This window comes from Bufo gargarizans, chromosome 9 (assembly GCF_014858855.1).
Source record: "Bufo gargarizans isolate SCDJY-AF-19 chromosome 9, ASM1485885v1, whole genome shotgun sequence".
In the NCBI taxonomy this organism is placed as follows: domain Eukaryota; kingdom Metazoa; phylum Chordata; class Amphibia; order Anura; family Bufonidae; genus Bufo; species Bufo gargarizans.
This window is the reverse complement of record NC_058088.1, coordinates 22617413-22632798: the sequence shown is the minus strand read 5'-3', so window position 1 is coordinate 22632798 and position 15386 is coordinate 22617413. Positions and strand designations below refer to the sequence as shown.

Below are 15386 nucleotides of genomic sequence, written 5' to 3'. Positions count from 1 at the left end.
TATCTTCCTATTATAGCTGTAGACTGTATATCCTAAATTAATATGTTCCACATAATTCATTCCACCTCATGCTCACTAGTAGGATAACAGATACTGGCTTATGTTTAATAGGATGATCGCTTCCGATGCGTTCCAAGCTGGAACGCATCGGTCACTTCCGGTCTGGGCCGGAACGTACTTCCGGTTCGCGATCTTTAGAAGTTAATATAGTAACTACAGCTATGCCCCTCATAACAAGGTTCTCTCTTTCCATAACACTAGTGACACTATATAATACCCCCCCAAGTAATAAATAGAGACTACATTAACCATAGTAGTTGAGGTGATATGCGTTCCAGCTTGGAACGCATGGGCACTTCCGGTTTCGGCAATTTCCTCCCGGGCCGACTATATCACAGCACATGCACCACCTAGCCTCAGCGTTCATATGGGTGTGGATACACCATCAGCTCTACTTCTCTTATGTTTTCTCTTCCTTACGGCAACTTGGTAAGTGTTGTTTTGCCTATATGGCGGCACCCGGTTCTATTAGAAATAGTCACAATTGCATCTGTTTGTTTTCATAATTTTAATTTTAATTTTCACTCTGCCAATTTTAGTCTGGGACAGAGGTCGTTCTTGAACTGTAGTTATAGCTACCTATGTCAAAGGAGCACGGATCTATTCATCTATGCATATTAATATATGTACAATATATCTTTTTATAAAGAGAATAATTATCCTTAATGTCGATCTACTATATATGGAGTGCCACGATTTGATGCTCTTGATAATTCATGTAAATGAACATGTCTGTATTGCTGTATTAGCTATTTCTTTTTGTTATTTCTGATTTTGTACTTTTTATTTTATTTTATTTGTATCTTTATTCTCTTTCTGGATTGTTTTTGTTTTTCTTGATTTTCTTGATACCTGTATCTGAATATTTTCCATTGTAGAAAGTGTCAATACCATATGATTTAATAAGGTACAATGGTATATTTTGATGTTGCCATTATATTGTATATTTACAGAAATATTTTCTCATTATCACAGTGTTTGATAAAGGTCCTATGACCGAAACGTCACAAATTGGTGAAGTTGCCATATAAATAAAAACAAACACATCAGAACTCAAGTTGAGTGCGGTTGTTATTCCGTTTAATGTGTTAGTGTGGCTGGGAAGCCAACACAACCAGCACCACGACCTCAAGAGACAAGAGTGCCACGTCTTATCCATACAAAGCCCAATATATACACTCCCGTCTTGAGGCACATTTCCGGTTCTGGTACGCTCCACGGTGGATACTGCACAAGAGAGACACAGACCCATAGGAGCACCCGGGACTTCCGGTTCCGGTGCGCTCCACGGTGGAGCAGGCCGGAAGTCCGGTATGCGTTCCACCGTGGGCGCACTATGAAAGAGGGACACACACCTATTTTTCCACCCGAAAGTGGTGAGGAGGTACCCCCCACCAACCTCACATGTACAAACCGGATTCCCAAAAAGTTGGGACACTATACAAATCGTGAATAAAAACTGAATGCAATGATGTGGAGATGCCAACTTCTAATATTTTATTCAGAATAGAACATAAATCACGGAACAAAAGTTTAAACTGAGAAAATGTTCCATTTTAAGGGAAAAATATGTTGAATCAGAATTTCATGGTGTCAACAAATCCCCAAAAAGTTGGGACAAGGCCATTTTCACCACTGTGTGGCATCTCCCCTTCTTACAACACTCAACAGACGTCTGGGGACCGAGGAGACCAGTTTCTCAGGTTTAGAAATAGGAACGCTCTCCCATTCTTGTCTAATACAGGCCTCTAACTGGTCAATCGTCTTGGGCCTTCTTTGTTGCACCTTCCTCTTTATGATGCGCCAAATGATCTCTATAGGTGACAGATCTGGACTGCAGACTGGCCATTTCAGTACCCGGATCCTTCTCCTACGCAGCCATGATGTTGTGATTGATGCAGAATGTGGTCTGGCATTATCTTGTTGAAAAATGCAGGGTCTTCCCTGAAAGAGATGACGTCTGGATGGGAGCAGATGTTGTTCTAGAACCTGAATATATTTTTCTGCATTGATGGTGCCTTTCCAGACATGCAAGCTGCCCATGCCACACGCACTCATGCCACCCCATACCATCAGAGATGCAGGCTTCTGAACTGAGCGTTGATAACAACTTGGGTTGTCCTTGTCCTCTTTGGTCCGGATGACATGGCGTCCCAGATTTCCAAAAAGAACTTTGAATCGTGACTCGTCTGACCACAGAACAGTCTTCCATTTTGCCACACTCCATTGTAAATGATCCCTGGCCCAGTGAAAACGCCTGAGCTTGTGGATCTTGCTTAGAAATGACTTCTTCTTTGCACTGTAGAGTTTCAGCTGGCAGCGGCGGATGGCACGGTGGATTGTGTTCACTGACAATGGTTTCTGGAAGTATTCCTGAGCCCATTCTGTGATTTCCTTTACAGTAGCATTCCTGTTTGTGGTGCAGTGTCGTTTAAGGGCCCGGAGATCACGGGCATCCAGTATGGTTTTACGGCCTTGACCCTTACGCACAGAGATTGTTCCAGATTCTCTGAATCTTCGGATGATGTTTTGCACAGTTGATGATGATAGATGCAAAGTCTTAGCAATGTTTCGCTGGGTAACACCTTTCTGATATTGCTCCACTATCTTTCTGTGCAACATTGTGGGAATTGGTGATCCTCTACCCATCTTGGCTTCTGAGAGACACTGCCACTCTGAGAAGCTCTTTTTATACCCAATCATGTTGCCAATTGACCTAATTAGTGTTAATTGGTCTTCCAGCTCTTCGTTATGCTCAAATTTACTTTTTCCAGCCTACTGTGTATCTAATCCTCTCCTGTGTGATACTGTCTGCTGAGCTGTGTATCTAATCCTCTCCTGTGTGATGCTGTCTGCTGAGCTGTGTATCTAATCCTGTCCTGTGTGATACAGTCTGCTGAGCCGTGTATCTAATCCTATCCTGTGTGATACTGCCTGCTGAGCTGTGTATCTAATCCTCTCCTGTGTGATACAGTCTGCTGAGCTGTGTATCTAATCCTATCCTGTGTGATACTGTCTGCTGAGCTGTGTATCTAATCCTGTCCTGTGTGATACTGTTTGCTGAGCCGTGTATCTAATCCTATCCTGTGTGATACCGTCTGCTGAGCTGTGTATCTAATCCTCTCCTGTGTGATACTGTTTGCTGAGCCGTGTATCTAATCCTATCATGTGTGATACTGTCTGCTGAGCCGTGTATCTAATCCTATCCTGTGTGATACTGCCTGCTGAGCTGTGTATCTAATCCTCTCCTGTGTGATACAGTCTGCTGAGCTGTGTATCTAATCCTATCCTGTGTGATACTGTCTGCTGAGCTGTGTATCTAATCCTGTCCTGTGTGATACTGTCTGCTGAGCTGTGTATCTAATCCTGTCCTGTGTGATACTGTTTGCTGAGCCGTGTATCTAATCCTATCCTGTGTGATACCGTCTGCTGAGCTGTGTATCTAATCCCATCCTGTGTGATACTGTCTGCTGAGCCGTGTATCTAATCCTATCCTGTGTGATACTGTCTGCTGAGCTGTGTATCTAATCCTATCCTGTGATACTGTCTGCTGAGCTGTGTATCTAATCCTGTCCTGTGTGATACTGTTTGCTGAGCCGTGTATCTAATCCTATCCTGTGTGATACTGTCTGCTGAGCTGTGTATCTAATCCTATCCTGTGTGATACAGTCTGCTGAGCTGTGTATCTAATCCCATCCTGTGTGATACAGTCTGCTGAGCTGTGTATCTAATCCCATCCTGTGTGATACTGTCTGCTGAGCTGTGTATCTAATCCTACCCTGTGTGATACTGACTGCTGAGCTGTGTATCTAATCCTACCCTGTGTGATACTGTCTGCTGAGCTGTGTATCTAATCCTATCCTGTGTGATACAGCCTGCTGAGCTGTGTATCTAATCCTATCCTGTGTGATACTGTCTGCTGAGCTGTGTATCTAATCCTCTCCTGTGTGATACTGTCTGCTGAGCTGTGTATCTAATCCTATCCTGTGATACTGTCTGCTGAGCTGTGTATCTAATCCTATCCTGTGTGATACTGTCTGCTGAGCTGTGTATCTAATCCTATCCTGTGTGATACAGTCTGCTGAGCTGTGTATCTAATCCTATCCTGTGTGATACTGTCTGCTGAGCTGTGTATCTAATCCTATCCTGTGTGATACTGTCTGCTGAGCTGTGTATCTAATCCTATCCTGTGATACTGTCTGCTGAGCCTTGTATCTAATCCTATCCTGTGTGATACAGTCTGCTGAGCTGTGTATCTAATCCCATCCTGTGTGATACTGTCTGCTGAGCTGTGTATCTAATCCTATCCTGTGCGATACTGTCTGCTGAGCTGTGTATCTAATCCTATCCTGTGTGATACTGTCTGCTGAGCTGTGTATCTAATCCTATCCTGTGTGATACTGACTGCTGAGCTTTGTATCTAATCCTGTCCTGTGTGATACTGTCTGCTGAGCTGTGTATCTAATCCCATCCTGTGTGATACTGTCTGCTGAGCTGTGTATCTAATCCCATCCTGTGCGATACTGTCTGCTGAGCTGTGTATCTAATCCCATCCTGTGTGATACTGTCTGCTGAGCCGTGTATCTAATCCTATCCTGTGCGATACTGTCTGCTGAGCTGTGTATCTAATCCTATCCTGTGTGATACTGTCTGCTGAGCTGTGTATCTAATCCCATCCTGTGTGATACTGTCTGCTGAGCTGTGTATCTAATCCCATCCTGTGTGATACTGTCTGCTGAGCTGTGTATCTAATCCCATCCTGTGTGATACTGTCTGCTGAGCTGTGTATCTAATCCCATCCTGTGTGATACTGTCTGCTGAGCTGTGTATCTAATCCCATCCTGTGTGATACTGTCTGCTGAGCTGTGTATCTAATCCCATCCTGTGTGATACTGTCTGCTGAGCTGTGTATCTAATCCCATCCTGTGTGATACTGTCTGCTGAGCCGTGTATCTAATCCTATCCTGTGTGATACTGTCTGCTGAGCTTTGTATCTAATCCTGTCCTGTGTGATACTGTCTGCTGAGCTGTGTATCTAATCCCATCCTGTGTGATACTGTCTGCTGAGCTGTGTATCTAATCCCATCCTGTGTGATACTGTCTGCTGAGCTGTGTATCTAATCCCATCCTGTGTGATACTGTCTGCTGAGCCGTGTATCTAATCCTATCCTGTGTGATACTGACTGCTGAGCTTTGTATCTAATCCTGTCCTGTGTGATACTGTCTGCTGTGTATCTAATCCTCTCCTGTGTGATGTATCCAAGCCTGTTTGATACAGGATGCTGAGCTCCTGTATATACAGCTGTACACAGGAGCAATACGCAGCAGCTGAATCTCAGAACAATCGGACCCAGCGCATGCGCTCATCGCGTACAGTGAGCGGCTGCTCAGGAGGTTCCAGCCGCCGTCATCATTCGTGTGTCTCTCAGTCGATGACAGGACTCCTGTCTACGGGCGGTGATCAGGTGGGGGGCAGGGGGGGTCTTATCCATAGCAGACCTGTGGGGGCACTATGGGCACCACCCACCTCTCCATCGTACATGGCAGCAGCCTGTCGCCGGGATCATGCCTGGCCGCGAGGAGCGGTACCGGACCAAGGACGGTGGATCCGCGATTCCTCTCAGGACGTATCCCAGGGCACAACACCCGCATGGACACCACGCTGTAAACTCCGGTCATTAAACCTGCTGTTGGGAATCGCAGCCGTAATCCTGACAGTAAAATACACGCACCTTGCGCGGGAGGTCCAGGGTTTTAGATATAGTGGGCTTATAGTAAAGGTGGCCCTTTACGCCGATGATGCTTCTGTTCCTAGACGAGGGGAGCTCCTCTCCGTAGTCTGTCAGGTCCCAGTCTCTGCTGATGATGGGAGAGATTACTGCTCGTCAAGTCTATTACATATCTAGGTGTCCAGCTCACCATTGATGCTGAAGATTATGAAAAACTGAATTTAACTCCGCTGTTAGAGAGATTTCGGCAGAAGGTACAGATTTGGACCAAATTACCGCTCAGTAATAGAAAGGGTTAACCTTCTTAAAATGATACTAATGCCACAACTGCTATACTTGCTGCACAATGCGCCTATATGGGCTCCTGCCCGATTCTTTGTCACAGTTAATGCAATATTCAGGGACTTAAAGGGCTTCTGTCACCCCACTAAACAGTTTTTTGTGTTTATCTATAATCCCTACACTGCGATTTCTGCCTACATAATCTAATTAATCATTTTGGTCCAGTAGATTTTGTTTAAAACGTGCTTTTAAAATATGCAAATTACCTTGCTACCAGCAAGTAGGGCGGCTACTTGCTGGTAGCAGCCGCCTTATGATGCCCCCTCCGCATGTTGATTGACAGGGCCAGGGAACGGGATCGTCCTCTGCTGGCCCTGTCTGCTATCAAGATCTTGCACCTGCGCCGTAACGGTATTCAGTTGGCGCAGGCGCACTGAGAGGCGGCCGCTCGCTCGGCCCTCCATCCTCAATGCGCCTGCTCCGATGACATCACATCTACACCCGCCTCTCAGTGCACCTGCGCCGATTGAAGACAGGTACAGCGCAGGCGCGAGATTTTGAATGCAAACAGGGCCAGCAGAGGACGATCCCGTTCCCTGGCCCTATCAACCAACATGCGGAGGGGGCGTCTTTAGGATCGGAGGATGCGGCTGCTACCAGCAAGTAGCCGCCCTACTTGCTGGTAGCAAGGTAATTTGCTTATTTTAAAAGCACGTTTTAAACAAAATCTACTGGACCAAAATGATTAATTAGATTATGTAGGCAGAAATCGCAGTGTAGGGATTATAGGTAAACAAAAACCGGTTTAGTGGGGTGACAGAAGCCCTTCAATCTGGAAGAGAGGCGTTCCACGCATAAAATTGGCTACACTTTGTCGACCAAAAACAGATGGGGGACTTGAGGCTCCAGACTCATGGATTTATTATTTGGTTGCCCAACTTCAACATCTGCGGGGCTGGAAGAGGGAATTAAGAAAGCGGGGAGAATTGCGCAAATTCTTGTAGGGGGGGGAAAAAAAAAAAATCTAATAACAGCATTACAGGATGGATCGCTGGACAAAGCGGGGGATGATATTCCGCTACTTCGAGGAATCCATAAAGTAGCAGGGATACAGGGTTACACTAGGTTTACCGCAATTTGGCCCAATCTCATCTGTACAGAATTGCATACGGTATCTAATGTTCGGATTTGGGGACGATATGGACTCACCTACATGATGGGGGCACCCTGAAAGAATATGCCCAACTACTACGCGAGTTTCAGCTTCCAGACTCCCAATTTTATTTCTATTTGCAGCGTCGGCTGCTATCCGCTCCCAAGACAAAGCAGAGGGGATTGGGCCGGCTTCCAAAAATCCGATTATAGATCTGGCGGATCCACCTGTGGGGGTTATATTGCTGCAGTACAGCAGTCTTATGGAAACACAATTTTAAAGGCAGCCTCTCCGAGTGTATGATAAATGGCGGAAGGATATCGACGACTTGACGGAAGACCAGTGGCGCACAGCGCTGGAAGGGTTTACCGATAGAGCGCTAGGCGAAACAGAATGTCACAGCTATTGTTACACAGGGTTTATCGCAGTGCGCCTCCAGCGGTTACAAAACTACAACTCCCAGCATGCCTGCACAACCAAATGCTGTCCAGGCATGCTGGGAGTTGTAGTTTTGAAATAGCTGGAGGCGCACTAGTTGGAAAACATTGGTTTATTGGACACCTGCCCTCCTAAGGAAAATGGGGTACAGGTCAGATGACGGTGCACCCAATGCTACGGGTCACACTGTCACAAATGGAGAGATTTGTATACCAAAGGAGGAATAACCTCAAGAAGTAGGAGAAGATTTGGGGCAGGTGGTTGCAACACTACAGTATTGGAGATTAACATTGATTTGAACAGTTGGTGACCAGATTGCCCCGGTCTTACAAGTTGTCCCTCTGGAAATATGGTACTGGTGCTCCCTGGGGGCAGGAGAGACGCGGTAGATACGGGTCTAGCTTTTGAGGGACCGATTCTACCTACGACTTATTACGTTACCTTGTAATATGCCAGTGTATGAACCAATTGTTCTCTTTAATGCTTTAAAATCTCAATAAAAATAATCTAATTTAAAAACAAAATACACGCATCTCAATTATCCCACCCCCGCAGACCTACCCCTCTGTATGGCGCAGGGTGAAGCCCTGGCCCCTACGCTGAGATGCATATAGATTGTGTCGCAACTTGTTTTTAAAATAAAAATCTGCAGCATATTTACCACGTGTGAACAGGGCGGTGTGACTTCATGTACACACAGGTAATATAGTATTGTGATTGTCCATATTGCCTCCTTTGCTGGCTGGATTCAGTTTTCCATCACGTTTCCATGGTTACAACCACCCAGCAATCCAGCAGCAGCGGTGGTCGTGCCTGCACACTATAGGAAAAAGCTTTGGCCTCTGGTGGTCGGGAGCGTTCAGGCAGTGGCCGTAACCATGGAAAAGAGCAGCGTATGATGTGATTGAAAGAGGATTCCAACCAGCGAAGGAGGCAATATGGACAATCACAATACATTAGTAACTGCATCTACCATAAATGCCACTTGCTGAAGCGAGACAAGTTTCCAGCAGTTTTTGCCCCAAAGCAGGACCTATGGAGGAATCTTTACCCCCCAGCCATACACCACAGATGGGGCCACATGCACCTCTGAAGCCAAAGGCCTGTCATTGGCCCTGTGCATGCAGAAGATGACAGATGGGGACCAGACCACGAGCAGGGAGTATGGACTTCTCCATAGGTCCTGCTTTGGAGGGGGGACAGTAAGACCCCCCCCCCCCAGGGTCAAAGCCGCCCCAGTGATCCCTCCATGTACAAGTGCAGGAGACGGACAGTGACTGAAATATTTTCTTTATTTGATGAGGGCAGAGGATGGCGACGACTTAACGGTTGGATTTGGCGACTCTCTCCAGTTCATCTTTCTTCTTGATGGCGTAGGAGTTAGAGGAGCCCTGCAAGGAGAGAAGAAGAAAGAGTGAGTCTCATCGCCCGGCGCTCCCGGCGGCGTGCACTCGTACAGACTGCGGCGGCGCTCACCTTGGCTGCGTTGATGAGCTCATCAGCCACACATTCTGCAATCGTCTTGATGTTCCTGAAAGCGGCTTCACGAGCACCGGTGCAGAGGAGCCAGATGGCCTGCGGGAGAAGCAGAGGCGGGTAAGAGGCTGGCACATGGGGGGGGTATAAGAATCTTAGGCCAACACTAGCCTTGGCGGATACCTGGTTGACTCTTCGGAGAGGGGACACGTCCACGGCCTGTCTCCTGACTGTTCCGGCTCTACCGATACGGGTGGAGTCTTCCCGGGGGCCACTGTTGATGATGGCGTTCACCAACACCTGCAGAGGGTTCTGGTGAAGAGACAGACGGGGCGGCAGTGATTAGTGTTCAGGGCTTTTCACATCAGCACAGGCACTACATTTCCAGCTGTCCCACCTCACCCACGGAGAGAGGTCCCCTAGATCCCATCTAGATGGCTGAGGCGTCCGCGGCACAATACGGACACCGAGTATTACAGCCTCATTCACACCCGGGGACACAGGAGCTGCATTTTTCCCTCAGGATAGGTCTCCAAAATATCTCACAGACCACCGCCGAGCAGCAGAATATACACGTGGATTTTCTACAAAATACCCCACATGTCGCCAGAACCAATTACCACGACTTATCTCCCATCCATAGGATAGGGAACAAGGGTACATTCACACAACCGTCTGTAGATACAGCTCGTGTGTACTCCTAACAGTCCTACCCTTGTCAGTAATGCAGACAATAGGACTTTTTTTTTGCGGAACAGCCATACGGACATGTAGTCATTTCCGTTTTTTGTGGCCACATTGGAGCAATTGGTTCTGCGTACAGGCCGCAAAAAAACAAAAGACATGGGGAAAAAAATATGTTTGTGTGTATGAGCCCCAAGTGTGACAGGCAGGTGTCTGACCACTCATGAGAACGGCGGCCTGTGAGAGCCGGACACAATCCGTTCGTGTGAAAGAGGCCCAAAGGTGTTGTCCCATCTCATTAGCATATCCCACTAATGTCTGATGGGTGCGGATCCTGCACCTATCTTTAGAATGGAGCTTGCAAAGTGAAGGACAGCGGTCAATGCACGCGCAGCCGCCCTCCATTCATTCATTTCTATGGGAGTGACGAAAACAGCCAGTGGCCTGCTGCATCTTGTGCTTGGCCGTCACATTAAAGGGGTTGGTGACATCGCTAGGTAATGCCACCAGTGTTTGATAGGTGCAGGACCCGCACCTCTAGAACAGAGCATGCACTGCGCATGCATACCCACTGCTCCATTCACTTCTATGGGGCTGATGGAAATGGCCAAGCTAGCGCTCAGCTACTATTGGAAGTGCCATATAAATAAATGGAGGGGGGCAGGGCATATGTGGTCCGCTCACCTTCACTTTACAGCCTCCATTCTAGAGATAGCTTCGGGTCCCACCTCTGGGACCCGAACCTATCAGACACTGGTGGCATATCCTAGTGATCTCTTTTAATGTGACCAGCTGTAGCTTAGTCATGACGAACCACACAGAGCCTACAGAAGAAAGATGGTTCTCCTTCACTACGGTGGATGGACCTGATGTCAAGAAGCAATGCCCTACGGTTATATTTCAGCATTATATTGGTAATGAAACCTTGTCACTCATCCAATATCAGGACTACATTCGAGGAAAAAAAAAAAAACTCAGCAGCTGCAGGGATATCGCCACCAGCGGAATACAGGCCACCATAAGACAGCCTGGGCTCTGCTAGGAAAGCACAAACCATGATCAGTTACTGGTCAAGCAGAAGACCAGGGTCCGTACACGCTGTATAAAAGCGTTCCCCATGGAGTCACGGGGGAACCTAAACGCAGGCAGGGACCCCTTCAGTGTTAGCCAGCCCTCACCTCTCCGGTCAGCAGGTGAATGATCTCGAAGGCATGCTTCACGATCCTGACGGTCATCAGCTTCTTGCCGTTGTTCCTCCCGTGCATCATGAGGGAGTTAGTGAGACGCTCCACAATAGGACACTGAGCCTTGCGGAAGCGCTTGGCAGCGTAGCGCCCTCCACTGTGGGGCAGGAACTTGGCATACTTCTCCTTCACAGCAATGTAATCCTGGAAGGAATAAACCGGAGATGAAACATGGACGCAGAAGACACCATCATGGACGAGCACAGATACTACAGGGGGACGTTCAGCGCCCCCTTATGAATCTGAGCAGCTCTGTCCGGCTGACACTTACCTGCAGGGAGATGTCGCTGATCTGGACGTCATCTGTACTCCATTTCCCGAAGAGTTTGATTTCAGCGGTCTCGGCCCCGACGGGAGCGGCTTCCCAATCTGCCATTCTGTAAATGAGATCAGTATAGGCGGTCACACACAGGAGATGCCACCAAGCCCACAGACACGAAGACGGGGCTCTGCCCTCATGAGTAACACCACTGAGCACACACGTTGCACTTCTACAGCGATGGCCGGTGCTTCACCTGGCAGGCTGCTATACGAGCGGTCTGCACGGAGAGGATCGGGGGCTACAAGTAGCGCCATTAGAAGTGTCCTCCTTTTAAAGACATGAAAAGACTGCGGGAGTCCAACCGTGGAGATCACTGATCCCAAGACCCCCTATGTGAGGGTCCATTCACACGACTATTTCTGGGTCCACATCTGTTCCGTAATTTTGCATAACGAGTGCAAGCGCAAACATCCAACGTGAAGGAGCTGGAGCAGTTTTGCAAGAAGGAATGGGCAAAACTCCCAGTGGTAAGATGTGGCGACTGCTCAGAGACTGATCCAAAGAGACTTGGAGCCGTGATTGCCGCAAAATGTGGCTTTACATAGTATTGACTTTAGGGGGGTGAATAGTTCTGCACATTGACTTTTTCTGTTATTTTGTCCTATTTGTTGTTTGCTTTACAATAAAAAAAAAAAAAAAAAAAAAAAAAAACATCTTCATAGTTGTCGGCATGTTCTGTAAATTACATGATGCAAATCCTCAAACAATCCATGTTAATTCCAGGATGTCAGGCATAAAAATATGAAAAAAGTCAAGGGGGGTGAATACTTTTGCAAGGCACTGAACACTCCATTGCCAGTCCATTTCAGCTTGGTTCCCTCCCCCATTCTCATGGTCAGTGGGGCCCTAGCAGATGCTGAATAGGTGATAATTTGGTATTATAGGTAAACGGCATTTAAAGGCTTTTGCTCTCAACAATTGTGACATATGAATAGATTACCCCGTGGATATCTGTTAGGTGCCGGTACTACCTCCGGGACCCGCTGTGAATGGAGCGCATGCACTGGGTCCTCTCCCTTCAATGCTATGGGACTTCTGAAAATAGAAGACTGACTGCGCAGCTTGCTCCCCTGGTGGGGCGGGTCCCAGAGGTAGGACCCACTCCTATGGACATCACCTTTAAAAGGTCACTGAGTTTTCCAAAAACCTTACATGTCAGTGTGATCTGAACACAGACTAGGCACATACATGTGAGGGGGTGCACATACAGTCAGGTCCATAAATATTGGGACATGGACACAAGCCTAACATTTTTGGCTCTATGCACCACCACAATGGATTTGAAATGAAACAAACAAGATGTGCTTTACCTGCTGACTGTCAGCTGTAATCTGAGGGAATTTACATCCAAATCAGGTGAACGGTGCAGGAATTACAACAGTTTGCATCTGTGCCTCTCACTTGTTAAGGGACCAAAAGTAATTGGACAGAATAATAATCATAAATAAAACTTTCACTTTTTAATACTTGGTTGCAAATCCTTTGTGGTCAATTACAGCCTGAAGTCTGGAACGCATAGACATCACCAGACGCTGGTCTCATCCCTGGTGATGCTCTGCCAGGCCTCTACTGCAACTGTCTTCAGTTCCTGCTTGTTCTTGGGGCATTTTCTCTTCAGTTTTGTCTTCAGCAAGTGAAATGCTCAATCGGATTCAGGTCCGGGGATTGACTCGGCCATTGCATAAATTTCCAATTCTTTACCTTAAACTCTTTGGTTGCTTTTGCAGTATGCTTTGGGTCATTGTCCATCTGCACTGTGAAGCGCCGTCCAGTGAGTTCTGAAGCATTTGGCTGAATATGAGCAGATAATATTGCCCGAAACACTTCAGAATTCATCCTGCTGCTTTTGTCAGGAGTCACATCAATAAATACAAGAGAACCAGTTCCATTGGCAGCCATACATGCCCACGCCATAACACCACCACCACCATGCTTCACTGATGTGGTGGTATGTTTAGGATCATGAGCAGTTCCTTTCCTTCTCCATACTCTTCTCTTCCCATCACTCTGGTACAAGTTGATCTTGGTCTCATCTGTCCATAGGATGTTGTTCCAGAACTGTGAAGGCTTTTTTAGATGTCGTTTGGCAAACTCTAATCTGGCCTTCCTGTTTTTGAGGCTCACCAATGGTTTACATCTTGTGGTGAACCCTCTGTATTCACTCTGGTGAAGTCTTCTCCTGATTGTTGACTTTGACACACATACACCTACCTCCTGGAGAGTGTTCTTGGTCTGGCCAACTGTTGTGAAGGGTGTTTTCTTCACCAGGGAAAGAATTCTTCGTCATCCACCACAGTTTTCCGTGGTCTTCCAGGTCTTTTGGTGTTGCTGAGCTCACCGGTGCGTTCCTTCTTTTTAAGAATGTTCCAAACAGTTGTTTTGGCCGCGCCTAATGTTTTTGCTATCTCTCTGATAGGTTTGTTGTGTTTTTTCAGCCTAATGATGACTTGCTTCACTGATAGTGACAGCTCTTTGGATCTCATCTTGAGAGTTGACAGCAACAGATTCCAAATGCAAATAGAACAGAACTCTGGACCTTTTATCTGCTCATTGTAATTGGGATAATGAGGGAATAACACACACCGGCCATGGAACAGCTGAGAAGCCAATTGTCCCATTACTTTTGGTTCCTTAACAAGTGGGAGGCACAAATGCAAACTGCTGTAATTCCTGCACCGTTCACCTGATTTGGATGTAAATGCCCTCAAATTACAGCTGACAGTCTGCAGGTAAAGCACATCTTGTTTGTTTAAAATCCATGGTGGTGTATAGAGCCAAAAATTTTAGAATTGTGTCGATGTCCTAATATTTATGGACCTGACTGTATATGGCAGTATTATGTGAGGGGCTCTACATACAGGCCAGGCACATGCATGTGAGGGGCTCTACATACAGGCCAGGCACATGCATGTGAGGGGCTCTACATACAGGCCAGGCACATGCATGTGAGGGGCTCTACATACAGGCCAGGCACATGCATGTGAGGGGCTCTACATACAGGCCAGGCACACGCATGTGAGGGGCTCTACATACAGGCCAGGCACACGCATGTGAGGGGCTCTACATACAGGCCAGGCACACGCATGTGAGGGGCTCTACATACAGGCCAGGCACACGCATGTGAGGGGCTCTACATACAGGCCAGGCACACGCATGTGAGGGGCTCTACATACAGGCCAGGCACACGCATGTGAGGGGCTCTACATACAGGCCAGGCACACGCATGTGAGGGGCTCTACATACAGGCCAGGCACACGCATGTGAGGGGCTCTACATACAGGCCAGGCACACGCATGTGAGGGGCTCTACATACAGGCCAGGCACACGCATGTGAGGGGCTCTACATACAGGCCAGGCACATGCATGTGAGGGGCTCTACATACAGGCCAGGCACATGCATGTGAGGGGCTCTACATACAGGCCAGGCACATGCATGTGAGGGGCTCTACATACAGGCCAGGCACATGCATGTGAGGGGCTCTACATACAGGCTAGGCACACGCATGTGATGGGGCTCTACATACAGGCTAGGCACACGCATGTGAGGGGCTCTACATACAGGCCAGGCACATGCATGTGAGGGGGTCTACATACAGGCTAGGCACACGCATGTGATGGGGCTCTACATACAGGCTAGGCACACGCATGTGAGGGGCTCTACATACAGGCTAGGTCACATGTATGATCTGCACAGGGAGTCTGGACATGTACCGGCGCCATAGAGCTGCATGTGGGGCCACAGCTCGTGAGCTCCTGGAGCGTTAACATGACGGATTTTCCTGCCTCAGCCCACCACACGAGCTCCGACCACATCCCTCGCTACCCTGCCTGCAGATCAGCCGCCAACAGACACCATTCCTCCCGGTATAACTCACTTGTGTGGTCGGCTATGTCCTAACCAGTCGGCGCTCGGAGCGGAAAGAGGCCGGGGCGGGGTCTCCTGCTCAGATATACAGGGGCCCACACTTCCGCTTAGCCCTGAAACGTAGCTTCTGCCC

The 15386-nt window shown here is 47.7% G+C and overlaps 1 protein-coding gene across 1 annotated transcript; it reads right to left on the bottom strand.

Moving 5' to 3' along the window:
• Positions 1-8935: 8935 nt before the first annotated feature.
• On the bottom strand, positions 8936-15386 carry RPS5 (ribosomal protein S5). The gene is made up of 6 exons (XM_044268742.1): positions 15264-15386; positions 11338-11443; positions 11001-11210; positions 9322-9450; positions 9139-9237; positions 8936-9053 (listed from the first exon to the last, which is right to left on the bottom strand). The coding sequence occupies exons 2-6, from the start codon at positions 11440-11442 to the stop codon at positions 8985-8987; spliced, it is 612 nt and encodes a 203-aa protein (XP_044124677.1). The 5' UTR covers position 11443; positions 15264-15386; the 3' UTR covers positions 8936-8984.

Excerpts from the sequence above, each read along its gene's own strand:
- RPS5 (XM_044268742.1), bottom strand. The coding sequence starts at position 11,442 with ATGGCAGATTGGGAAGCCGCTCCCGTCGGGGCCGAGACCGCTGAAATC. Across the intron at positions 11,211-11,337 it reads TCAGCGACATCTCCCTGCAG|GATTACATTGCTGTGAAGGA; the intron begins GTAAGTGTCAGC and ends TATTCCTTCCAG. Across the intron at positions 9,054-9,138 it reads AGCTCATCAACGCAGCCAAG|GGCTCCTCTAACTCCTACGC; the intron begins GTGAGCGCCGCC and ends CTCTCCTTGCAG.